This window comes from Trichoderma reesei, assembly GCF_000167675.1.
Source record: "Trichoderma reesei QM6a unplaced genomic scaffold TRIREscaffold_17, whole genome shotgun sequence".
Lineage (NCBI taxonomy): Eukaryota > Fungi > Ascomycota > Sordariomycetes > Hypocreales > Hypocreaceae > Trichoderma > Trichoderma reesei.
This window is the reverse complement of record NW_006711164.1, coordinates 183,733-207,771: the sequence shown is the minus strand read 5'-3', so window position 1 is coordinate 207,771 and position 24,039 is coordinate 183,733. Positions and strand designations below refer to the sequence as shown.

Sequence of the window (24,039 nt, the reverse complement as noted above, 5' to 3'; positions counted from 1 at the left end):
TTTTTTGCGTTTGTTGGATCAGATCGAGAATCAAGATGGAATCTACAGACATTTTTCGCTGCTGCTGCGCTGCAGTTATACATTCGAGAATGGCGCTTCATAATCGTAAGCTGAAAGGAAAAGCTCACGCGAGTTAGGTATGGCGAGTCGGGACTGCGATTACAGGAAAGTGGTCATTCAAGATATCTCATCCATAATATCTCGCTTCATACATTCAATTCCATCCCTCACATCAACACCCCCATCCAGACTCATCCTTCAAGGTGTATCAATCTTGACATCATCCAGCCCCCTCGAAATAACCTCGCCCGCCAACTCAATCTCCAGCTGAATATCCGGCTGCGCCTCCTCATACAACCAATGCTTCTCCCCCGCCATCCTAAAATTATTCATCGCAAGCTCATGCGGAATAATACTCTTCTTCAACCCCGGGTTCCCCGCACACGCAGCCTCCACCTTCAACTGGATCTCACAACTCCTCTCCACGAGCCCCAGCAGAAACGCCGCCTCGTCGACCGTCTGCCCGACGGTGATGATGCCGTGGTTGATGAGCAGCGCCGCCTTGCCCCGGGGTCCCAGCGCCTTGGCAATCTGTTTCCCTTCTTGCTCGGCCGTCACGATGCCCGCGTACTCCGTGTCCACGGCCAGGACGCCGTACAGGTCGCAGATGTCCTGGGTGATCATGTCGAGGGGCTTGCCAAAGGCGCACCAGGCGCGGCCGGCGATGGTGTGCGCGTGGCAGATTGCGTGGATGTTGTGGCGCGCCTTGTGCACTTCCGAGTGGATGTAGTAGCCCGGGTTGTTTACAGGACGGGTCTGCCAGTTGAACGAACACCTTCAGTCAGGGTTATCTTGTCCTCTGGCCGCAATTCACATACATATATACATATATGTGTGTGTGTGTGTGTGTGTATGTAAGAAACAGGGGGATTGATCATGAAAGTTCTCATACCCGATTTCCGCCGACAATCTCGCCGTCGCTGATGCGCAAGCAAATCATGTCGCTGGCATTCATGAGGGCAAAGTGCTTGCCGATGGGGTTCATCCAGATGAGGTCTGGGAACTCGGGGTCGCGGACCGAGATGTGGCCCGAGATGCCCTCGGTGTAGCCGTTGCGGGCCCAGCTGCGGAAGACGGCGGCCATGTGCAGCACAATGTGCTTGCGGTGCTCGTGGAAGGAGGGGAAGGTTGGGATGCCTGGTGCGGCGGGAGGTTAGCAAGATGCTTGGACGAGGGTTTGTGTGTGATATGGTGGTGGATTGAGTGAGAGATGGGTCGGACATGGCATCGACCGACTACCTAGGTAAGGAGATGGACTATATACGAGATTGGACAGGGTGGTGTATGTGATGTATTTGATGAGTCTGAAGTGAAGTGAAGTGAAGTGAATGAGAGATGACTTCTGTACCTCGTAGAGGATTGGGCCCACGGCTGAGATTGGCCAGCTGGGTTTCCATCTCCTCTTCAGCGTCAGCCTCGGGAGCAGCAGCAGCAGCAGCAGCAGCAGTCGAGGCCTTCATCTTGATGATGGGCTCGTCGACGGTGGTTTCGGTAGCAGTAGGCGGCGCCATGGCGATGCTTCAGTGACGCTTTATACAAGGACGACAAGGCGGGAGACCCAACAGACGTTGTTGTCATTCAGGCTGTCATGCTATACCACTCCCGCTTGACAGCCCCTCGGGCATGGCCGTATTTATATGTCCCTTTGGGCATCTCCCACGGCCAACGCAAGGGGTGGAGAGGCTTCCCGATGACGGCCAATGGCCATGGCGCTCGCCGGTGGAAGCCTGACGTAAGTTGGTCCGGCGTCGTCTGAATGTCTGTAGTCAGCCGGCGCTCGTCGTGGGTTGCCGGTTGGAGGTGCGTGTCTTGTAGATGCATATGCACGTGTGCGGCGCTGATACAGGGGGTATGTGCATACAGGGAGCTCTCTGCCTTAGTAGGTAAGGTAGGTAGGATTAGTACAATACTCGCGATAAGGGACAATGCCTCACTTACACGTGCAGCTCTTGATGGACATTGATGGTAGGACATGACGGAAGGGATTGAGATGCACGCCCTCCAACGACACCTACTTTATGGGCCGTCCATAAAGGGTATAACAACCGCATGTGAATGCTTTTTGTCTGCAGCGGCTCAGGTAAAGATGCAGACAACATGCAATCAGCCACTTACACCCTCCGCCTAAGCCCAGAGCTGCGCCTCAACCGACGCTTTTGAATCGACATCGACCCCCCCCCCCCCCCCCCCTCTCTTCAGCAATTTCTCTCCTCAAACTACATCCTACACTTCCCCAAGACTCCCCCAATGGCGACCCATCACAAAGCCCTCAGGCTCTGCGTCAGCCTCGCCCGCCAGGCCCTCGAAGCCGGCGACTCCCCCTTCGGCGCCGTCCTCGTCAACGCCCACGGCGCCATCATCCACCAGGACCGCAACCGCACCGTCACGGGCGAGGCCGGCGACTTCCGCGCCGACGCGACGCTGCATCCCGAGCTGACCATTGCCCGCTGGGCGCACCTCCATCTGACGCCCGAGGAGCGCGCCGCGGCCGTCGTCTACACGTCGGGCGAGCACTGCGCCATGTGCGCCGCCGCCCACGCCTTCGTCGGCCTGGGCCGCATCGTCTACGTCTCGTCGACGGCGCAGTACGAGAGCTGGAAGGACGAGGCTGGCGTCGACAAGGGGCCGGTGGCGGCGCTGCCCATCAATGCGGTTGCGCCGCATGTCCCGGTTGAAGGGCCCGTGGCAGGGCTGGATCAGGAGGTCAAGGCGCTGCATCAGGCGAGGTGGCAGCGGCGGAGGCTGGAGGCGCAGGCTGGGAACGAGGGCTGAGTAGATGGGCTCGGCGATTGTCCATCATCATTGAAGGGGGGCTGACGTATCTTTGGACATTACCTTGACCGTCTAGGTCTTTCGTGGTATGTGAAGATTAGCGGGCACTCATCTAGAAAGACACGTTGACGCGACGTATATCATTATCCTGCTTCGAGCACTGTTGCCTGTGCCAGCTGGCACATGAGGGAGGTTGTCTCTTATAGCCATAAGCTGCAGCTAAGTGACTTCATTACTTGCCCATCTTTGCAGCACCTTTGATCGGGTAAGCTCACACAGTTCCTTGAAAGAAAAAGCAGCCTCCAGCTGCTCAAGCAGCATTGGCTCAAACACCCCTCGAAGAAGAAGAGGCTCGTCTGCAACGAAACGCTTCTGTCAGATTCCGTCACGTCCACTCATGGTTTGAACTCAATTCTGGATACTCATGTAGACGCAGAGGCAGCTTAGAGTGCAGTTTAGCACCGAATGAGAGGGTCGTCTGCCACTGGCCTGAGTTGGCCGTGCGAGAAGACTGAAAGATGAGTAGAATTACTAAAATTACCTCCGAAAATTGCCATGGTGTTGCAGAGGCATGCTTAGTCATTTATGGATGTGTTTCATGTCAGTTTTGGATGCGTAATTAAACACTTGGTTGTTGCTTCCTTGTTCCTACATTGTTTGGTCGTTGCTTCCATTCCTTGTGATTTCTACATACATTGTTCAGTTGCTGCTTCCTTGTTCAAGCTGCTTCTAGAGTACGAGCACGTGCGCCAGTTATTCTTAGTACCAACCCCATCGTGAAATCCTGTCTCTTCCAGGTCCTTTCGTTCATCGTTATCTAACTCCCTTTGCCGGGCGTCTTCTTCACGGGCATCGCAGCTTTTGAACACGGCAAAACATGACACAAACAAAGAAAGCAAGGCTGACCATTGCCGCTGTTGCCGTCGCTCTCGGTCCACGGGGGTTGAACCGATCCGCCACGATGCTGCACCAGCGGAAAGGGCTTGCTCAAAGGCAGGCGTCGCAGAGCTTTAGGCGATTCTCGTTGACACAGACAAAGCACGCGCGTGCAGTTGTACAAGGCTCTAGTCTGTGTGGGCTCCTAGGATGTATACACTGATGAGCAGCAGCGACAAACATTTTCCCCAGACCTGAACGATGGACAAAGGATGTCAAGCTCGCCAAGAGGGAATTAATAAACCAGCTCGGCACCTGGGCATGCATGTAATCAAATGCCGGCATGTGTATCTTGATATAAAGGTGCCTTCGCCTTTTTCACTACATTGGCGCATTGGAAGTCCGTCCTGGAGGGACGGGAGCAGCTCTTCGACGTCTCAACCATCTGAGCTGGTCTAATGTAAGTCGCCCTTTTCCCCCCCCTTCGCTCGCTCTAAAGGTAGCTTGCGAGGCCATCCTATTGATCTTTGGTACTTACAAGGGCGAACATCATCACCAAGCCCCCGGAGGCCATAATTCAGGACCTCGACGAGGCCCACGCTGACATACTCAAAATAAAAGAGTCAACAGGCATTGTTGGCCTGTCTGCCGCTGTTGTGCTCAAGGAGAGGGTCTTGTGGAGGGCGAACATTGGGCGCATGGGCGGGGTGAAACGAGAAGTGCCCGTGGATTCCGACACCGTCTTCCCTCTCGGTGCCCTGAGCCAAGGCTTTACTGCAGCTTGCGTAGCTCAGCAGGTGTACCGGAGAGGGCTGAGCTTTGACGACAAAGTTTCGGCCCATCTGCCTGCTGTTGCCGACAAGCACGCAACAATCGGCGATCTACTCGGCCATCGTACAGGACTCCAAGCGCCTGACCACTTGCTGCATTTAGATGACGGTGGCCTGTTTAACGACCGGCTCGCAGACGCCATCCGGGCTTTCAACTCCCTAAAGCCTCTGGCAAGTGGACGGCCCCGATTCCTACATAACAGCCTCGGTTACGCCCTCCTGGGGGCCGTCGTGGATCCTAGCTACCACAACTACCTGCAGAAGAATGTCCTGGATCCCCTCCAGATGACCAATACCAGGATGTCGACATACGCGAGGTACGATCATGGGAACACGACCAGAAGATTCAGTGCTCTGGATCATTCTCGAGTGTGTACATATGACCCGAGCGAGTTCAGTTTCAACTCGGACGTGGAGGATGCCTCGGTCGCTGTCGGAGGCATGAGCAGCAGCTCAAATGACATGGCCAAGTATTGCATCGGCCTCAACGAGGCCTGGAGGCGCCGGGGGCCTGCAGGCAATGCGAGGGCTCAGAAGATCAGACGCGCGCAAGTCTTCCCCGATGTTGATTTGCTCTTCGACCCGCTGCAGTCAATGGGGGACGATGCGCCTGATGGAACGGCCAAGAAGAGTCACGCTGCCGGCTGGATGACGTGCACTCTGCCAGCTGCGCTTGGCGATCTCGGAATCAACGCGCAGCTGATGGAAATGCCCATACTCGGATCAGGCTGTGCCCCGGTCACGGTCGTATGGAATCAGAGCAGGTACCACGGCACCAACGCCTTTGTCGCCCTGCTGCCGGAATGCGAGGCCGCAGTCATCGTGCTGAGCAACACAATGACTGCAAACGACGGCGTCGACTGGATTGGGCAACTACTGATCCAGACACTACTAGACCATCCGTACCCCAACAACTATCCCCTGCTCGCCTCAGTGAGCGCCGAAACCGCGAGGCTGAGGTATGATGAAGTCGGCGCAAGAATAGCCCTCTCCAAAAGACCCGGAGGGCCCCCGAGGCCCCTCAGCCAGTACTGCGGATGCTACAAGTGCTATTTCCCGCCGTACTTTATGCGGGTAACGCGGCCCAGAATGCGGGACAGGGTGAGGTTCAAGAAGTGTCTCAGGATCGATCTTCGAGAAATCGATGGATTCCCACTGCAACACCTCTACGAGGATACATTCACATGGTTCCTGCCTTGGGATCAACGGGTCAAGGCAAGACTCAAACTCGACTATCGCCCCGATTACTACCTCATGAGGTTCCAGCCAAGAGAGGATGGTAGCGATATAGAGTCGCTGGTGTGGATCAACGATCCAGCAAAGCCCGAGGGGCACGTCTTCCCTCGCATCAGCCGCTCGGCCTCGTATCCGTACTGGCGGTGCTGAACGCCCGACTTTGGCTACACATGCAGCATTGAAGCAAATCCATCTTGTGTGTCTTGCTGCTGCTGCTGCTGCTGCTGCGTACTTGGGATAGAAGAGATTGGTATGTTTTTCACCTGCTATGCCGGTTTGCCAGACCACGTTACTATACAAGTACCTGAGTACCTTATGTATTAATAAGTGCTTCCTGCTTTCAAGTTGAAGAGACGAACAACCCTCTCTACTGTGTAAGGTAGGCAAGGTAAGGCAGGCACCTAGGTAGGCAGTTCCTCCCTCGAATTCTGCATGGAGCATGTGATTGTGCGGCGGCAGCGGCGCGGAGCTTGAAATGCGGGGAAGCGGCTAGCAACTGGCCGCTAGGGCCTAGTCCGCACTAGCGCCTTGCTGCCCCCGGGATGCTCGTGTGCTCCGTGTGAGAAACTGATGTCGGCTGGCTGCATACAGTACAGTAGTATTACCTTACCATGGAGCCAAGCTGTAGACTAGGTGTTGGATGTCTTGCAGAAAGGGCAATGGATTAGTAGTGACATCTTGTGGCTGCTGAAAGAAATGACCTCCGTTCACTCAAGACTGCCGAACGCTTAGACAGATGCCTCAAGGGGTCTGGTGAAGCTGAGTTCGAGATCCGCAGCTCTCTTTCAGAAGGGGGTCTTCATGCTCAGGTGCCCACGTAATAAGGTGCCTAAGGTAAGGTAGGTAGACGTACGAGTACATGACAGTCATATGCCCCCCAAGGCCCTGATTCAACTCGGCTACTTTGCCAGTCAGCCAGCTAGAAAGGATACATTATACTAGCAAAATTTACAGGTTAGCATCTCTTATACTGCAAAAATCCTGGTAACAGGGCTAGACTAAAACCAGATACTATAATCTTACCGCCTTTAGCAAGATTTAACTTTAATTAACGCATTCTTATTATTCCAGTTTATAAATACCTTAATTTATATAGCAATATAGCTATTTTTAAGGTTACTATAAGCTAAGCGTTAGTAATCCTATTATTATAAGTTAGGTTATTATTTAATATAGTAATATAATAGTTAAATAAATAAACGCTCTTCTTCCTCTCCTTACTTATTAAGGCCTAGCGGCATGGCCTTATAAATTTAATAAAAAAAGTATACCTGCAAGAAGGAATTTAAACCCTCATTCTATATATAATTTAGCGCTTTCTAAGGCATCCCTAAAAGACTAAAACTCTTAAAAATAAGTACTAATATTTAAAAAAGTTTTAAAAAGTATTTACTATAGCTAAAAAGATATTAGGCACTATATATAACTTAAAGACTAGGAAGCTATTAATAAGTAAGTAAAATAAAGATCTTATTATTATATAGCATAGTGTAATAAGGCGTTAAGTTATATTAGCCAGTCTTTTTATTAGTAATAAGGTAATATTTAACTTATAGTAAGAGATCTTTTTTAATAACCTGCCTGCTGGTGAGAATATTATAAAAGTAAGTAATAAGGCTGCCTTTACTAAAGATAGCCAGCCTAGGGCCCTAGAAGGTACTATTATTTATAAGGTTTCTAAAAATATAAATAAAAATATAACTTAGCCTATTACTAATAAGGAAGTTAGTAATCTTATAATACTATTTAATAGCAGTAATAATAAAGATGCTAGTTAACTATTAGTCTTATTACAGCTAGTAATGCTATTACCGCCGCTAATGCAGCTGCTGCTAATGCAGCTGCTACTAATACAGCTGCTGCCTTTATTACTACTACAGCAATCTTTATTATTACAGCTGTTACTATTAAGATATCTAGTGCCTTTAATACTGCAGGCAGCATTAGCTAGGCTATTATAATTATTATTATTAATAATGCTATTAGCAGCAGTTAAGGCAAATAGCCTTACAGCTAGGAAAAAGAAGAAGGCATTAAGGCTAAGTGAATTAGCTAATAGCTTTTATAAGCTTACTTCTGCGCTTATAGTATATAATTTATAGCAGCAGCAGTAAATAGACTATTATATTACTTATAATTAGCATACTGTTAAAGCAGAGGACTTTAAAAAGGCAATTAAAGATTACTTCCTTTTTATAAAGGAATAAGGGATGCTATTTATTAGCCATTTAATGCACTAGATTTATAAAAATTAGCTAAATTTATTAATATAAAATTTAATACTATTTAAAAAGGCAAAAGATATATAGGTAGTGCTTAATTTTCTACTAGATTCTTAATATCTTAATATTAAGTTATAAATAGCTTTAAAATATAACTTAGTAATAGACTATTAATCTTCTAGTCTAATATATTTACACTGCCCTCCCTCCTTATACTATATAACACTAAAATAACCTTAAATAGCTGCTATAACCTTAACCTTATTATTATTATTATTATTATTATTATTATTGCCGCTAAGGCTATTTTTATTATTAAAATAGTTAGTATTATCCTCTTCCTTTTCTAAATACTGCTAATAATACCTCTAGGCTTATAAAGTAATATACTTCTGCATTTTATTACTATTTAATAGCATAAGAACTTTATTAGTATATTCCTAGGCAGATTCTATAAGATTCTATTTATTTTTAGTTAAGCTAAGTCGCTCCTCTTTATAGTATTGCTTTAATATTCTCCCTTTAAGCTTAATAAAGTTAAATAGGCCTGTAATAGTATATATAATCCTAATCTAGTCTAGTAATTTATATTCTGCTACGCTGCATTAAATTATCTTCTATTTACATTTACATTAACTAAAGATATACTTAATAATAGTCCTCTTCTAGGCATGCTATAAGTTAAAGAGTTCTTATTTATTTTAAGGCTGCTAAGCTGCTATTCCTTAGTCTTATAAATAATAATAAGTGTTATAGTTATATAATGTAATAATGCCCTTCTACAGTCTAAAGCCAGTATTACTAAGCTAGTATTATCCTTCTAGTAATTTAAATAATAAAGTTAAAATATACTGCAGTAATAATAAGTTATTAATTAATCCCTTAGCACTAGTAATAATATAACTAAATAGGCTATTAAAGGTAATAGCTATAAAAACATTCTATAAGATATTATTCTTCCTTAACTAGAATTACTGCTGCCTTACTTTAAGGATATAGGCTAGAATAAGTATGCTATTAATAGCCCTAATTACACTATTAAATATAAGGAATTTAGTATTAAGCTTAATAGCTGGCAATAGGTATATTACTTTTAGTTACTAAATGAAATATATATATAAATACTGCATAAGATCTTTTAGTTTATAAAATACTTAAAATATAATGCTTTAGCTTATTTAAAATCGCAATGCTATATTCCTCTATGGCTTACTATATATATAAATCTATAAAAATACTATTACTTTTTATTTAATAAATTACTACCAGTTTCTAGTTATGCTGCTGTTAGTATATAGCCACTAGTAAAGGGAGAAAAATATAGCTTTTTTTATATAAAAAAGGGTAATAAATAATGCATTTAGCAAGCCTAAGAGCTAAAGGTAATACTGCCTTAAAGCTATAGAAGTTCCTTTTAAGATAAGTGCAGCCTTATTATTAGCAGCAGCCAACTCCTTATTAATTATAAGCAAAATGCCAGGTAGGTTATTAACAGGCTTAACTATTAAAGTAATAAATGCTAATATAAAAATAGCTATATAAAGGTTATCTCTATTCTAGCGCTATTTTTAAATTACTGCATTTAGCACTAGCTGGCTAATACCTATTATATTGCCTGTAATTAAATTTATAGTATTATAAAAAGCTCTAGCTAAGTATATATAAAAACTAGTAAAACAGTAAGTATATTATCTAATGCAAGTATAAATAATTTTTTTTTATACTTATTATTAATAGAAATTAGCAGAATTTCTATATAACTCTTAGCGACTAAGCTTATAAAGGTTAAGCTTATGGCCCCTGCTAGTATAGTATATTAATGCCAGGGGTTAGGCAGGGTTTATTATTAATAAGGTATTTTTTCCTAACTTTATGCTGCAAATCCCTACTAAATTGAGGATAGTAACCTTTTTATGCATCTAGCAAGCTTCTGTACTTGCAAACAAGCCGAGTTGAATCACGGCCTAAACCGGAGCTGTCCATGGCCGGTATTTCTGGCTGATGTCTAGAATACCTTACATGCATATGCATGACCACAAAGCTCTGTGGACGAATGCGCTTGCGTTCCTGCCATCGGTCCCAACACTGTACGAAAGTATGCACTTCTGTACATGCTGCATGTACTGTAGATCGAGGCAAAAACCCAAAGTACCAATAAAGGCCGGATTGGGCTGAGACGAGGTTTCAAGTCATTCATGCCTTGCCATGCCATGCCATTAAAGAGCGAAAGCAGCCTCCCCAAGCTCCCCTCGCCCCTTCCCTCTTTACTCTTTGCCTCCCAGCTCGTTTTGATTCCCTTTTTTTCCCTTTTCCCCTTTCCTCCATCTCTTCCCCCTTTTCCTCTTTGCTTTGTGCAGCAATTCTTTCTGTCAGCTTGGGTACTACTGCTCCAGCTGCTGCTGCACAGTACATCTCATCGGATCCAGCCGAAACGGACATCTCCGCTTGTCCCCAGCAGGAAAAGGCAAGAAGAAAAAAAAAAAAAGGAGCAGCTGCAAATCGTCTGCATCAGCGCGGACGTTTTAATAGCCCGCCCGCTATTTGACAACCCCTGTGTGCATGTGCAGCGCAGAGTTAAAAAAAAAAAAAAAAGGAGCACGACCCAACAGCAAAGCGGCAGCCGAGCTCAAGGTATGTCATACTAGTCGTCGTTAAGCATCAAAGAATCAAGCAAGGGTTGTTGAAAGGGGGGAGAAGAAGGGTAAAAGGAAAATGAAGGAGTCCAAAAGCCAGAAGCGAATGTCTCTGTCTGTGCCACTCGGGTGGTGCGGGACATGAGCACATGATGCAGAAAAAGAAAGAAAGAAGAACAAGAAAGAAAAAAGAAAGAAAAGAGAGCTCCAATTCCCACTCTGGCGTCTATTGAACTCCCCCCGTTCCCTAGCTTGTGACATTTGAAAATGCAACGCTGACTCTTTGCTCCTCTCGGATCTTGATCGCTCAAACAGCGTCACGCATTGCATCACGCATCATACACAACATCATCATCCGATCGCTGCCTGGCCTCTCCCGCGGGTCCACCGCCCTGAAGCTTAATCAGCCCATTCGGCTCGTGTGCCTCCCGGCGTCTCTGCTTCTGCTTCTCCTGTTAACTCGTCACAAATCATACGAACTGCATTGGATCGTCAGCTGCAGCTACCAGCCTTAGCGGTGGAGCTGGCCGGCTTATCCAGGGCCTCGGATCAGTTGACGAAAAAACACGGGCTCGGCACTCTGGGCTTCGTCTCCCTTGCAACCCTTGCCCTCAAGCTCTGAACGAAGACTCTTCTACTTTCTCTCTTTCCTTCTTTCTTTTGTCTTTTTCCCTCGATTCCCCCGTCTTTTGCCTTGGCTAGACGCACATGATACACTCGCTTCACCTGATTACGTTGAAGGGAAACACCAAAAGAAAAGAGACGGAATTTACCTATATCAAAACCAATACCTTACGCAAAACAAAACACCAGCATGAGCGACTCAGCCGACGGCCCTCCCCTGTTCCGACCCATCCCCCGGCGGCCCTTTGTCTTCGACCTCAGGAGCTCCACGCCGCAGAGCATAACGCCCCCCAAGGACGACGACGACAGCGACGACGATGAGCAGCGCCTCGCCGACGAGATCCTCCTCGACCGCTTCCGCCGCGACCTCCTCAAGTCCGGCTTCGTCGGCTCGCGGCCCTCCAACGACTCTCCCCCCGACTCCCCCCGACTCCTCGCCCAATCAGACTCCGTCGCGGACCTCAATTCGTCGACGCTGGCGGGGATATACGACTGCTCGGATCAGGAAGACGTCTTCAATGGCGCCGACGATGACGAGGACGAGGAGCTGCGCAGCCCCTGGGGGACCGGCGCCGAGTCTCCGGTGAAGCGCCGAGACAGCCTCAGCCGCGGCACGTACGAGCTCATGCGCGACCGGTCAAGACGGCAGTCATATGCCAGCACCGATGCGAGTCGACTACGGCAGCAGCAGCAGCAACAGCACCAGCAGCAACAGCCCCCTAGTCCTGCGTCCAGGGCGGCGTGGCTGGCTTCGCGCGCCCTGGTGCTGTTTGTGCTTGGGGCCGGATACGGGGTGCTCGTCACGCATCTGCACCAGGAGCAGGGTCTTCTTCAGCTGTCCGACGCCGGCACCGGGATGCCACGATACAACGGCTCGTACACGGCCATGTGGGGGTTCGCATTGGCGGGCGTTGCCATGGGCGCGCTGCAGCCGTGGGTGGACGGCGAGTGGGACAGGATATTTGGTCGCCAACAGGACCAGGAGCCCGAGGCGGACTCTGACGAGTCGCTGCCGGACGACGCCGCCAAGCTGGAGACGGACTGGACGCTAATAATGAGGGCAGTTGGCGTGTTTGCCGGCGTCGCCTTTGCCGTGGTGAGTGAAAAGCCTCGTGTCACCCCCCCATCTCGAGGAGTTTGTACGACCAGTTTTGTGCTGACATGTGACGACCAACGCAGCGCCGCCTCGCGTGGACGTCGAGCACGCAGGTCTCGGTAGCCATGGCGCTGGTCAACATCTTTCTCTGGTGGCTGATTGACCGAACCATGGCCGCGCTGGTCGTGTCCACGATTGTCGGCGCCGCGGGGACCCTGTTTCTGCTGAGCGTCAGTCCCGACGTGATTCGGGCTCCGTCAACCACCTTGGTCACGCAGACGCACAATGTGTCGTCTGCCGAGCCGTCCGCCGAGCCGGCAGCCACGATACTAGGCGGAATTGCGAGCCCGGAGACTGTCGAGGCGGGCATTTGGATCCTCAGCGTGCTGTTCTGCACCTGTCTCTGCTTTGGCAACATTGGCCGACGGTTGGCGAGAGGGAGAACAAGAGGGCGTTGGGACAGGCAAGATGCGTGCAGTCGATGATGATTTTCACGACCGTTTGAGAGGTTTCTTTGGGTCCTTGCCGGCATCTGTTTACGCCCAGAAGCGTATCAAATGAGGATCGGTAAAGGGATCAGGCGATACATCTGCGAGGCGCATATTTCCTTGCATCATCTTGAGGCTTTGGCGAAGCCATTGCATACAACATTATAGCGACACCACGGATGGGACTGCGGTTTGTTTTGGGCGAAATCTTGGGTATGATGGCACTGTCGCATGACATTTGCTTCATTTTGGGAGTTGGATCGTATTCCGTTAGTGGTTATCTGGCTCATGGACGGGTTTTTTCTCCATAGAAGAGGCGCTCAACTCGCCACAGAGCGACGAATGGAACTGGAATGGGAAATGTTTTATGTTGATCTTTGAGTCCTTCATTTCGAATATGGTATCTATTTGCTTGCTTATCCCCCTCACCCCCCTCGTCCTCTCCAAGTCGGTGCCTGAGAATTCCTTACTTGGTATAACATGCAAAGGGCCTTGGTGTCTCTTTTTATTTTCCCTTGGGTATCCCAAAGAGAGCAGTTGATTTGGTGGATTTTTTTTTTTTTACTGCTGCTTAAAGGCATCGACGACGGCCTTTGACGCGGCCTGGATCTCGGGCGAAACGGGGCCCGCCATGCCCATCATTGCGCGCATCATGGGCGGGCCGGAGACGAGCTGGTCGAGGGTGATGGAGCGCGTGAGGGCGTCGTTGAAGAGTTGCTGTGCGGCGGCATCTCCTCTTGCGGCTGTTTATTTTTCGAATACACAAACAACAATAAGCATCATGTACACAATCGTCATCAAAGCCCCATATATCACACACACACACACACAGACACACATACATACATACACACCTCTCATAGAACCATTGAAAGTCCACGTATGTGTGTGTGTGTGTGTGTGTGTAATACACAAGGACAACAGGATCCAAGTCGAACGGAAAAAAGGGAGGAGATGAAAGGTCAAAAAAAAAAAAAAAAAAAGACTTACTGATCTTGATCTGCCCAGGCAGGCGAAACTCATAACCAGGCTGTCTGATATTATCCACCTCAGAAAGCATGTACTCCGTCCTCTTTGCGAAATCCCACATGTGAAAGAGGCCGCTGGGCGAGGAGCGGTCAAAGGCCGGGTCTGACTCGATGGTTTGGATGAGGGTTGTGAGTTTGGAGGAGATGGCGGTGCGGGTTTCGGGGGAGGGAATGTTGGACATTTTGGGCGATTTTTTGATGTTGACTTGGTTCTAGTGTAAGGGTTGGGAATTGGGGAGTTGTCGGCGATGTATGAATTTGGGTGAGTATAAGTGGTTAAGTGGTGTTGAGTTGTATGAGGGAGGAGTGATTTGGGCGGAATGAAGGAGAGGATTGAGATGGTGAGAAGCCGATCAGCTTTTCTTTTGGTGTCACTAAAGCTCTGCTGCATATGTCATAAGTGGGCTTGGCCCATACAAGCGCGTCCAAGTCGCGTCTTGATGAACCACTTAACGCGTCTTCCCCCACGCGCATCACTTTAACTTGCATGCATGAGATGACAAGATCCGTCGTCAATTGCACCGATTGCACTGCATCTGCTATTCACATGTCATGTTCATGATACTATTAAGTCTATTCTAGTCTATCAAGTCGTTACCGCTCGTGAAAGCCGTCATTATCTGTGCCTGTAATTCATCCATATCTCCAACATCCATCTTTAATCACGTACGCCCTGCCCGTCTATATCAGACTCTGCCTCAACTCCTCAACAACCACCTCAACTTAACCTCCCCCCCTTCATCACGACTGCTGGTAGATGGTGCACCTCCACGCAACAAACGCAGCCGCCGCAAAGCTCACCGCCATGGCCCCCCAGACCTCGTGCCGCTGCATCGCCCAGTGCGTCGCCAGCCACCGCGCAACGCTGCCCGCCACGACGCCCATCCAGCCCACGAAGAAGCCCGTCTCCCACCAGGCCTGCCGCGCGCTGTCCTTCTTGGCCAGCTCGCTGCTGTTGCGCATGCTCGTGCCCCAGCCGTCCGCCGTCAGCGTCAGCAGGCTCCAGACGTGCACTGCCGGCAGCGGCAGGTGGTAGAAGAACATGCCCGGCACGATCCATTTCAGCGACGCCCGCTCCAGCCGGTGCGGGTTGCGCAGCAGGTTGTACAGCGCGCTGGCCGCGATGCGCACCAGCACGTCCGACACAAACACCAGGATCAGCCGCTCGCCCGTGAAGAAGTACCACAGCGCCGCCACAAAGGCGATGACGGGGCCCAGCTCGCGCTTGCTCATGCTGTAGAAGAGCAGCGGGTGCGTCACCAGGTACACGCGCGGCTGCAGCAGCGACTCAATGTGCGTCGCCCGCGCCCACCGGACCTGCTGCTTGAGCCAGCGCGCCATCGTCGTCGGCGTGTCCGTCGCCGCCAGCACGTCGGACGCGAAGACGACGCCCCAGCCGCGCAGCAGCAGGTTCGTCGTCAGGTGCCGGTCCTCGTTGATGATCATGCGCTTGCCCATCAGCGTCTGCAGGTACCACGGGATCAGGATCGCCGGCATCGCCGCCAGCCGGAACACCGTGCTCGGCCCGCTCTGGCAGTCGCTCGTCGCCGTAAACGCCGGCATCGACCGCGTCAGGTACAGCTCGCCCCAGTACACCGTCGCCGCCAGGTTCGTCACCGTCGTCTCGTACCCGTTGTGCACCACCAGCCCCGAGCTGGCGCCGCCCACCGTCGGGTCGTGCGCGATGGCGTCCACCGTCTTGTGTATCGAGTCCGGGAACACGAGCGTGTCCGAGTCCGACGACCACAGGAACTCGACGCCCAGCACGTCGGCGATGACGAGCGCAAAGACAAACGTCGTAAACATGACGCCCTTTTTGTGCATGTGTCGCTGGCGGAGGCACAGGTGTCGCACGCTCGCCAGATCGACCTTTTCCTGCTCCAGAATGGTCCGCGCCAGCTGAAAGCAGTGCCGCATGGCAATCTCGTAGCACTCGTCCAGGTTGACCGGCTGGCCGTTTTGCTTGCACACCGAGATGTGCTTGGCGATGAACTGCTCTGCCACCTCGCCCAGTGGCTGAGGGACGTGAATCACCTTGGACTGGGTGGGATATACCTGTGGCCGTGTCAGTCGCTTCTCCCCTCACGTGTGCCTCGAAGAAGATATACTTACGTAGTTGAAGACGTCAACCATGTCCTGATCGGCAGCCTCATCTCCATCAATGCCAACGAGCATGAACATGCAATGCTTCGCGCTCTTGTAACTCTGCAGCGCCCTCGCAAACAAGGCAGGATCCTCCCGCCATCCCACCACAGCGGCCATAGAGTCCAGTCTCGACTGCGGCTCAATCTCCGTCACCGAGAAGCCAACTTTCTTCTCATCGTAAAAGCCGTCATCGCTCCTCTCATCCCGTGGAGAAGCCAGCGGCCGTTCAGGCGGCTCCTCCTGTTCGTAAAACTGCAGTCTCCGGCCTTCGTTTACCAGCCGGTTCAGCTCCGTCAGGACAATGGTCAGGATGAGGTCCAGGGTGACGGGGTATCTGCAGTGGACGCTGACGGCCCAGTAGGCGGGGGTAAGGAGTAGGCAGCCGACGACATTGAGAAGCATGCGTAGGTAGGACGTGGGCCGGCCCTTTGTGACGATGGGAATGGAGCCATTATGGAATGGATCCATCATTGTCAACAGCGGGAAGGGGTGTATCTTCCTCGAGGTTGGGAGTAACAGCTGACCAAGGTGGTAGGACGAAGACGGGATGCGAATGAGGTAACGAGCGGCAACTACAACACTGAGTAGATGGTGGGCAGTTGAGCAGAATGCAACAAGCAAGATAGATAACAAAAAGTTAGCGCCGCTGGGCCTTTAACATCTCCCAAAGCCCTGCAGAACGGCAAAGAAAAACAAGAATAAAAAGACTTGGCTCGTTAGGCAGAAGAGCCGCAAAGGTGCAAAGACGTAAATAAAAAGGGGGGGAAAGGCTAGGTATGGGCCTCGTGAAGTCCAGGCTAGCCAAAGAGGTCCCGTCAACTTCTGCCTTTATTAGCTATTACCTACTTGGCACGGCACATGGATCTCTTCGGAGGCTACTGCATGTGGGTGGTAAGGTAAGGATGGATACGAAAGCTCAGCCGCTTGCTGGATGACTTACTTCGTGATTAGGATGGATGCCAAGTGTTTCCTTCTTATTGCTTTCTATCGCATTGCGTTCGTCGAGCTGAAGCAGCGGATGTCCGACTTTCGAGGCAAGTCGTATAGATAGTGTTGTCAGTCGTGACACGGCATGAGAGCAATACTTTGGCTAATTCGGCCATGTGGCGCTCTCGATACTTGGAAAGTTCCGAGGCCCGAGATTGACAAGGAAGACTTTGTTGTCATGGGTACCTGATTGCATCAGTACTCGGGAAACTGTGAGATCGCGCTGTTGTGTATGGTTGTGTCCAGTTTCTCAACCGAAAAGATCTCCAGACTTCATTCTAGTACTTCCCTTTGTGATACCGAATCTCTCGTCGTGTCTCTCTTTGCTGCTCCTCGTATACACTCGTCAGCCCTACTGGCTTCCCTTCACACCCTCGTCGTCTTTCTGTCAAATTTTCCTCGCTCTCACCAAACGGCTATCGCCTTCGCGTCTACTATTCCCGCGAGCCAAGGAATCAGCACAGCCCTTGTCACTGAATCCGCCTCTCCGTATAATTTCACGAGAGTAGCGCGCATTGGTCCACACTCCCCTTGGCGAGAAACGGGCGGGCTAGCTCGAGCTGTCTCTAGCGCACGCGGTACAGAATAGACCATGCTCACATGGGGGAGAAGAGAGACAGGGGGGCGTGGTTGAAGGATTCGCATCACGGATTCACGGATGGGCTAGTTTCGACCCAAAAATATCGTCGGTGGGCGAAAAAACTTGAACCGAAGACCTTTCTGGCCGTCCGGCAACTCGTGGGTTCGGAAATGCAAATGGAAGGATTTGTATCCTTGCCCTCCCTTATTGCTCTCCAGGCTTCTTGATTCTGTGTGTATTTGAGAGTTGACAATGCGCAAAACGCTATGAATCTGAATCAACCGAAGGGTTTCCTAGAGCTTGCTGCTTGGACATCAGCGTGCGATATCGAAAGAATGGCACCTTGTGTGTATAACTCGACCTGGCTGTCTTCAGAACCTTTCCTGTGGCCGGCGCTTGTGATCGACACCATCTATCGGAAGAGGCTGCGGGAGGATCCATAGTTCTTACAGAATCACAGATGAAGTCGCCAAAGTCAGTGCGTAGCAGTTCGATCTGCACATTCGTTCTTGATACCGAAACTGCGGTTGAAGCCCTTGACCATGGCCGCGCTTTTTCGACCTCCTACTCGCCAGCTATGTACGCCGCGAGCAACCATGCCTGCCGCGGAATAAACAGCGACCCTGCACGGTTTGAGTATTAGGGCGAAGAAGAAATTGATAAGTTGGTGGCCTGGCTTACACTTGGCCAAGATGGAAACGACACCTCGGAGAAAGGATGTGAGCTTGCAGGCGCGTGGGCCGTGATGACTCTTCTGCTAGACATGTAGTTGCAGACAGTATCTCCTGATCAGCCTCTGAGCTCAAACAGCTTCTTGTTGCACGTCAACTCACTTAACATCGTCGTCAACAAACGCTGTGTTCTCAAAGATGCAGCTTTGTATACAGTCACCAGCTGCCTGGAAGATCCTCATCCTGCCGGTGTAAGTCGTCGACTAACGAGGCATTCATTGGTGCATCCATACGAAGTCGTGCAGCGCCGTCGTCTGTGTGACCCATGTCGAATATCTTCCAGACGAGCGAAAAGCAGACGATTCCCGATGCCAGGTCCACTCCTACTAGTCGTAACGTTAACCTTACCTTACTCGTACGAGCGTGTAACCACACGCAATGCTTAATCTCCGACGCCGCCACCCGTCCCGTACCAGACCGTAAAAGAACCACTGAGAGATCTGTCAGCATTCAGCATGACGAAATATAGACAGGAAGAGGAAGGGGGGGACAGAAGAAGAACAAAAGAACGAGCCACAACAGATACTTGACGTCCACAACTATGGCAAAGAGCGTAAAGATGCAAACCGTGAAGAAAATGGAACCAAACACCAAGCAGAATATCCGTCAGAGCCGGGAATGGGTCGGAGGACCCGACTTCTAACAACGGCGCCGTTCTCTTCACATTAGCCGCACGCCAACCAGGGGCTGAGTATTCCTGGTCCGGCAGTTACCCGTTTTGGCAATGTGCACCTGGGGCCGGCCAGGGGCTGTCATGAGGCAGACAGGCATTGGTTCCTGCTCCTTTGGTGCTCCGTACCTCGTGCTTGGGATTCGTACAGCGTCTCGGCGCTGTTCAGCTCGTACAAGCAGCTCACGGCTTGGCGCAGCAGGAGTCATGCGAGCTCAAGGGGCTGTTTTTCATCTCGTCTTTTCGTAGGCACCAGTCGCCAGACACGAGCCCGAGTTCGCAGCCTTTCTCTCGGCCTGCCCAGCCTGTTGATGAAGTCATAATAAGCCACAGACCCCTTTTACAGGCAATTTTGGGACTTACACGGGAAGCGTCAGAATAACTGACGATCCGGCTCGGGCGTGACATTTCCGGCGCGAGATCGACAGCGGGACTGAACTCGTCGTCCTCTCGTTCTGTCTCCCCTTCTCTTCCAACCCCGTTTCTCACAATCGGGTCTTTTTCTTCGTTCTTCGTCTTCTCGCTTCTCTCTGCACGCATCTGCTTTCTGGGATCCAGTGAGCGGACCAGCATTGCCTCACAATGTTGGTAACGTACAAGAACAACCGGCTGATACCAGCGCTCATCATCGCCGTGTGTTTTACGCTCTTCTACTGCCTTATCGACCCGTCACTGGAGAATTATGGGTATAATCCAGAGGCAAAGCAGAAAGGCATCGTGGTAGAGGAGGTGCAGATGTCTGATGGCCAGCGGAAGCTGGTTGAGCTCGACAAAGCCCCAAAGACGGAAGCGCCAGAGTTGCCCGCCAAGGAGGTCCAGTATGTCGCGCCAACTTCCAGTCACCAGACAGCAGACGAGGGCCAGACGCCCAGCAAGGCCATCTCGTACAATGGCCTGTCGACGGATGACGTCCTCCTGATTGTCAAGACTGGCGGCACCACCGTGTGGAAGCGCATGCTGGTGCACCTCACCACGTCGCTCGCTCATCACCGCATCCCCCTGGCCAACACCGCCATCTACTCCGACGTGGCCGAGCAGATTGGTCCCTACAAGATCATTGACGTGCTGGCCAACATGTCATCCACCGCAAAGGCCCAGCCCGACTTTGACGTCTACCGCCAGCAGCCGGAGTATTCGGCCCACAACTATTATGTCGAGGCCGCGGGAGTCAACGGCGACGAATGGGGCCCCGTGGGAGGTTGGATCATCGACAAGTACAAGTTCCTTCCGCTGATACAGCATGCTGGCGACAACTGGCCCAAGGCGAAGTGGTACATCTATATGGAAGACGATGCATACATCTTCCTGCCTGGAGTCCTGGGCTACCTGGCCAAGTTCGACTGGACTCAGCCGCACTACCTGGGCAGCTATGCGGCCAAGTCGGACGTCATCTTCGCCCACGGTGGTGCTGGGTTTGCGCTGTCGCGAGGAGCATGGGAGCAGTCGTTTGGCAAGCAGGGCAACGGGAACGGCAGCCTGACGGAGGAATACTACCAGTATACGGCTGACCACTGCTGCGGTGACCAGGTGCTTGCTCACGCGCTGCGCAAGCACGGCATCAAGTTTGGCGAGAACGGCGGCGACGGCAAGTTCACCTTTGGCTTCAATCCCTTGGTCCACTGGGCCTTTGCCTTTGCCAGCGCCAACTGGTGCAGCCCGCTGCTGTCGTGGCACAAGGTGCACAACCGCGACGTCGCCCGCTATTACGAACTTGAGCAGAGTTGGGACTGGAGCAAGGGACCGCTCCTGCACCGCGACTTCTTCAACGCCATGATCCTGCCCAGCATCAAGCAGCACGCCGAGTGGTGGGACAACTACTCGGGCGTCTTCGAAGTTTCGTCCGGCAACCGAGAGTGGGCTCCCAAGCCCGGTGCCGACAACGGCAAGTTCGACGAGGCCCTGTGGGCAAACGCCTGGGAGTCGGTGCAGGCTTGCGAGGCGGCGTGTCAGGGCTGGACCAAGTGCATGCAATGGAACTATGTCGAGGACCTGTGCAAGATGGACGACAAGATGTACATGGGCCAGGGCTATGCGCCGGGCATGTCCCAGAGGAAGACGGCGCTGAAGCACACAAGTGGGTGGATGTGGCAGCGATTGGAGGAGTGGAAGTGCTGAAAGGTATCTGCAGTTAGCGTTTGCTCGGCTCATTGTGGCGGGCGTTCTTGACGAGCATGATCATGGGATTGTATTGGATTTCATACCTGGTATAGAGGAGCGTCTGTGGCCTTTTTTTTTGGGGGGGGCAAATCTTTTCTTTATCAACCCATCATGTATGTATGGTTTCTTAAGCTGGGCGTCTCGTGGATTTAGGACTTGAGACAAGGCGTTGGACGGGTAATGTCTGTGAAGCTGCGTCACGCTGCTTTCTTGTTCAATGATTGTGTTTGTGAGCCTACCATTGTGAGGATGTCTTCCGAATCAAACTGAGATGACGAGGGCGAGAATCTCTTGAAGCTGTGAATTGTGTGGTGTTCTCTCTTGCCTTATCTACCTTACCTAATCTCGTTGACCCCTCAGGCTGAGGAAGTCGGCGACGAGGCATGCACCTGCTCGATGAAACGAGCACTCCTGCTTCTTGCCTCAGGTAGGTATCTAAGGTACACTGCTTTTGTCATGACAAAGTGGAAGGTGGTGAGGGAGCTCGATATAAGTCCTCTCTCGACCGGAGCTTCTCAAGTTCCTCCTTTCCCTTCTCCATCCTACCTATCTGACGAGTATCCGATGGCTGCCATCCATTTGCCTACCTAAGAACGGGCAATGAAGCTCGGAGCAAGTACTTGTGCGATACAATCATTCAACTGTATCCGACACTCAAGCTCAGTCATTACCGTGGTCTTGGCAGGTTTCCTTGCGAAGCTCGAATCCAGTTTTCATGCTTCTCTCTGTCGGCTGGAAGCTGCCTTGACGTCGACAGTGACTCTTACATGGCTGTGTCTTTAACGTTTCACTCGAACACTGATTCTCCCATTTGATCTTCAATCCAAGGATAGCTACTTACAGCACGCTTACAACACAATTGAATCACTGCCCAAGCTTAGCCTCTAGTCGAGAAGAAGACAGCCTAATAGTCTTCTTGACTTTGTTCAGCCTTTGGCATGATCAGACTCAAGCAGTCAACTTGGAAGCAGATAGAATTCTTGTGGATCTTGAGAACGGCTTAAACGAATTACAACAGCATCTTCAAGAGACTCATCAAGGGGCCGTGATATAAGTCCATGGTGAATGCGAGGTAAGAGACCCGAATTTGGCTTGCTCATTTGAGATTTACTGACATTTCGACCATAATAGATCCATTTTCCTCGAGGAGATTTCCCATCATATGAAGACATATATGTCTACGTGGCCCTCGACGAGACGCCAACACTCCTCATCAATCAAACATAAGTACATACCATTGTTACTAGACGAGTTTCAAGGGAGTCTTTTTCCTACACTCCCTGCAAATCCAACGCTTGGTAGACATGGCGCCATATCAGAGTAAACCATCGAAGGATGGCAATGCGCTATTTGCCAAGCTGCCTCCAGAAGTAAGTTGATGATCTTTCGCTTTCCAAGCCCCGAACAATAGCGAATAGGCTGTTTCTCAGAGCATCACTAACTAGCAATCCCTGCTTTGCTTGCTGCAGGTTCGCTGCAAGATATGGTCTCTTCTCGTGGTCAAGCCTAATGGTTCAGTGTTTCCGGTGCTCATTCCAACGTATGCAGCAACAGAGAGATTCGTCTGTATGGACTGGACAAAAAGTGTGCCCAACGTGACTCTCCAACTGGATGCTATTACGCAGACTTGCAAGCTGTTCTACGCCGATCAGGAAGCTCATCTACTCTTCTACAAGGTTCGTTAGCTTTCTATTAGAATGCTTCACTCCACCATCAGGCATCTTGTCATTAGGCAGTATACTTACCTTGGGTCATACAGCTCAACAAATTCCAATTCCCCGGAAGCCGCGAGTGCCTCACATATGTCGCATCAATCACTCCTTCTCGACGACAAGCAATCCGCAACATCACCATCTCATCTAGCCCAGTCGCTTATGATACCCGGGACGTCAAGGCCAGGAAGCCGAGCGAGCGTCTCCTCGCCATCGCCTCACTCTGCCCAGGTCTGCAAGTCTTCAAAAACGATAACCTCTTCTTTCAAGCAGACTCAATGACGCAATGGGCTGTTATGCTAGCTAGATTTCTTGAAGCTTTTGTCTCTCAACTACCGCAGCTCAAGGAAGTCTCATTCCGGGGTGGGAAAGGAGACCGCGCGCTGGTTTTTGGCTCCATGGCCGAGAGCGCAGAATTTTACTGGGAAACGTTGGATCAGTTCGCGTATAGCTGGAAGAGACAAAGCGTATCCTTTAGCATACCCGGCGAGGAGGCGCTGACCAGAGTATGGAAGCTGTTGCGTGATCGAAAGCCGGCGGTCGGTTTGCCACTGCCCAGGAGCCGCCTCAGAGCTGCCATCGCAAGCACGCCCATCCTGACGCTTGGTGAGAATCGGCGCAAGCTGAAAGAGAGCGGAACAGAAGATACGCATGGCGATAATCCTGTACCATCTGCGCCCGACCGCATATTTAGCGGTGGTTCTTGGATCAGAGGATTTCGAATGCCTGGTGATCAGCGCTTCCCTCGGCTGTATATTGGCAATAAATGGTACGGGTGGCATCAAGTTTTCCATTCGGACAAGATATCTGAGCCTCAAGCCGAACGCTTCTTGGATATGGCCCTGGAACTCTTCGCCTCGAAACACCCACCGTGGGTGCACGCCAAGCGTGCGAGCAAAGGGAGGCGTCATGGAGATTGGAGGGCCGAAAGCAAGATGATCAACGCCATATGGGAGATGAAGCGTCTGAGCAGGAAGGCCAAGTTAGGGGCATTGAAGAAGCTATATAAAAAGTCGCGTTGGAGGCGCGGCAGAAATTATTATCACATGTAGAGGCCTCTCTTTGGAAATATTCCATTGCTAAACCAGCTTCTCAAATAGATAGCCCCTGAGAGGAGACCACATCGCCTACCTAGTCATAGCTCCCAAAAATCGTCTTTTTCTTATGAAAACACATCGTTATTTTCCTTTCC

General features: G+C 50.8%; 8 protein-coding genes across 8 annotated transcripts; 5 read left to right on the top strand and 3 right to left on the bottom strand.

Annotated features, from left to right (window-relative positions):
• Positions 1-258: 258 nt before the first annotated feature.
• TRIREDRAFT_65969 (uncharacterized protein) lies at positions 259-1,520 on the bottom strand (the record flags this gene model as incomplete). Its single annotated transcript, XM_006967340.1, has 3 exons — positions 259-816; positions 953-1,197; positions 1,409-1,520. The coding sequence occupies 3 exons, from the start codon at positions 1,518-1,520 to the stop codon at positions 259-261; spliced, it is 915 nt and encodes a 304-aa protein (XP_006967402.1).
• Positions 1,521-2,307: 787 nt separating this feature from the next.
• On the top strand, positions 2,308-2,832 carry TRIREDRAFT_65925 (uncharacterized protein; the record flags this gene model as incomplete). Its single annotated transcript, XM_006967451.1, has 1 exon — positions 2,308-2,832. One exon carries the CDS (start codon positions 2,308-2,310, stop codon positions 2,830-2,832), a length of 525 nt encoding a protein of 174 aa, XP_006967513.1.
• An 877-nt stretch (positions 2,833-3,709) lies between these two features.
• On the top strand, positions 3,710-5,924 carry TRIREDRAFT_122995 (uncharacterized protein; the record flags this gene model as incomplete). Its single annotated transcript, XM_006967450.1, has 3 exons — positions 3,710-3,903; positions 4,072-4,168; positions 4,269-5,924. The coding sequence occupies 3 exons, from the start codon at positions 3,710-3,712 to the stop codon at positions 5,922-5,924; spliced, it is 1,947 nt and encodes a 648-aa protein (XP_006967512.1).
• Positions 5,925-10,927: 5,003 nt separating this feature from the next.
• TRIREDRAFT_122994 (uncharacterized protein) lies at positions 10,928-12,834 on the top strand (the record flags this gene model as incomplete). Its single annotated transcript, XM_006967449.1, has 2 exons — positions 10,928-12,349; positions 12,433-12,834. The coding sequence occupies exons 1-2, from the start codon at positions 11,444-11,446 to the stop codon at positions 12,832-12,834; spliced, it is 1,308 nt and encodes a 435-aa protein (XP_006967511.1). The 5' UTR covers positions 10,928-11,443.
• A 564-nt stretch (positions 12,835-13,398) lies between these two features.
• Positions 13,399-14,047, bottom strand: TRIREDRAFT_109729 (uncharacterized protein; the record flags this gene model as incomplete). Its single annotated transcript, XM_006967339.1, has 2 exons — positions 13,399-13,580; positions 13,828-14,047. The coding sequence occupies 2 exons, from the start codon at positions 14,045-14,047 to the stop codon at positions 13,399-13,401; spliced, it is 402 nt and encodes a 133-aa protein (XP_006967401.1).
• Positions 14,048-14,606: 559 nt separating this feature from the next.
• Positions 14,607-16,519, bottom strand: TRIREDRAFT_122993 (glycosyltransferase family 2; the record flags this gene model as incomplete). Its single annotated transcript, XM_006967338.2, has 2 exons — positions 15,978-16,519; positions 14,607-15,920 (listed from the first exon to the last, which is right to left on the bottom strand). The coding sequence occupies exons 1-2, from the start codon at positions 16,479-16,481 to the stop codon at positions 14,607-14,609; spliced, it is 1,818 nt and encodes a 605-aa protein (XP_006967400.1). The 5' UTR covers positions 16,482-16,519.
• A 2,849-nt stretch (positions 16,520-19,368) lies between these two features.
• On the top strand, positions 19,369-21,308 carry TRIREDRAFT_122992 (glycosyltransferase family 31). The gene has a single exon (XM_006967448.1). It carries the CDS (start codon positions 19,561-19,563, stop codon positions 21,091-21,093), a length of 1,533 nt encoding a protein of 510 aa, XP_006967510.1. The 5' UTR covers positions 19,369-19,560; the 3' UTR covers positions 21,094-21,308.
• A 1,131-nt stretch (positions 21,309-22,439) lies between these two features.
• Positions 22,440-23,899, top strand: TRIREDRAFT_109726 (uncharacterized protein; the record flags this gene model as incomplete). The annotated part of the gene is made up of 3 exons (XM_006967447.1): positions 22,440-22,505; positions 22,605-22,811; positions 22,895-23,899. 3 exons carry the CDS (start codon positions 22,440-22,442, stop codon positions 23,897-23,899), a joined length of 1,278 nt encoding a protein of 425 aa, XP_006967509.1.
• Positions 23,900-24,039: the final 140 nt, after the last annotated feature.

Excerpts from the sequence above, each read along its gene's own strand:
- TRIREDRAFT_122992 (XM_006967448.1), top strand. The coding sequence starts at position 19,561 with ATGTTGGTAACGTACAAGAACAACCGGCTGATACCAGCGCTCATCATC.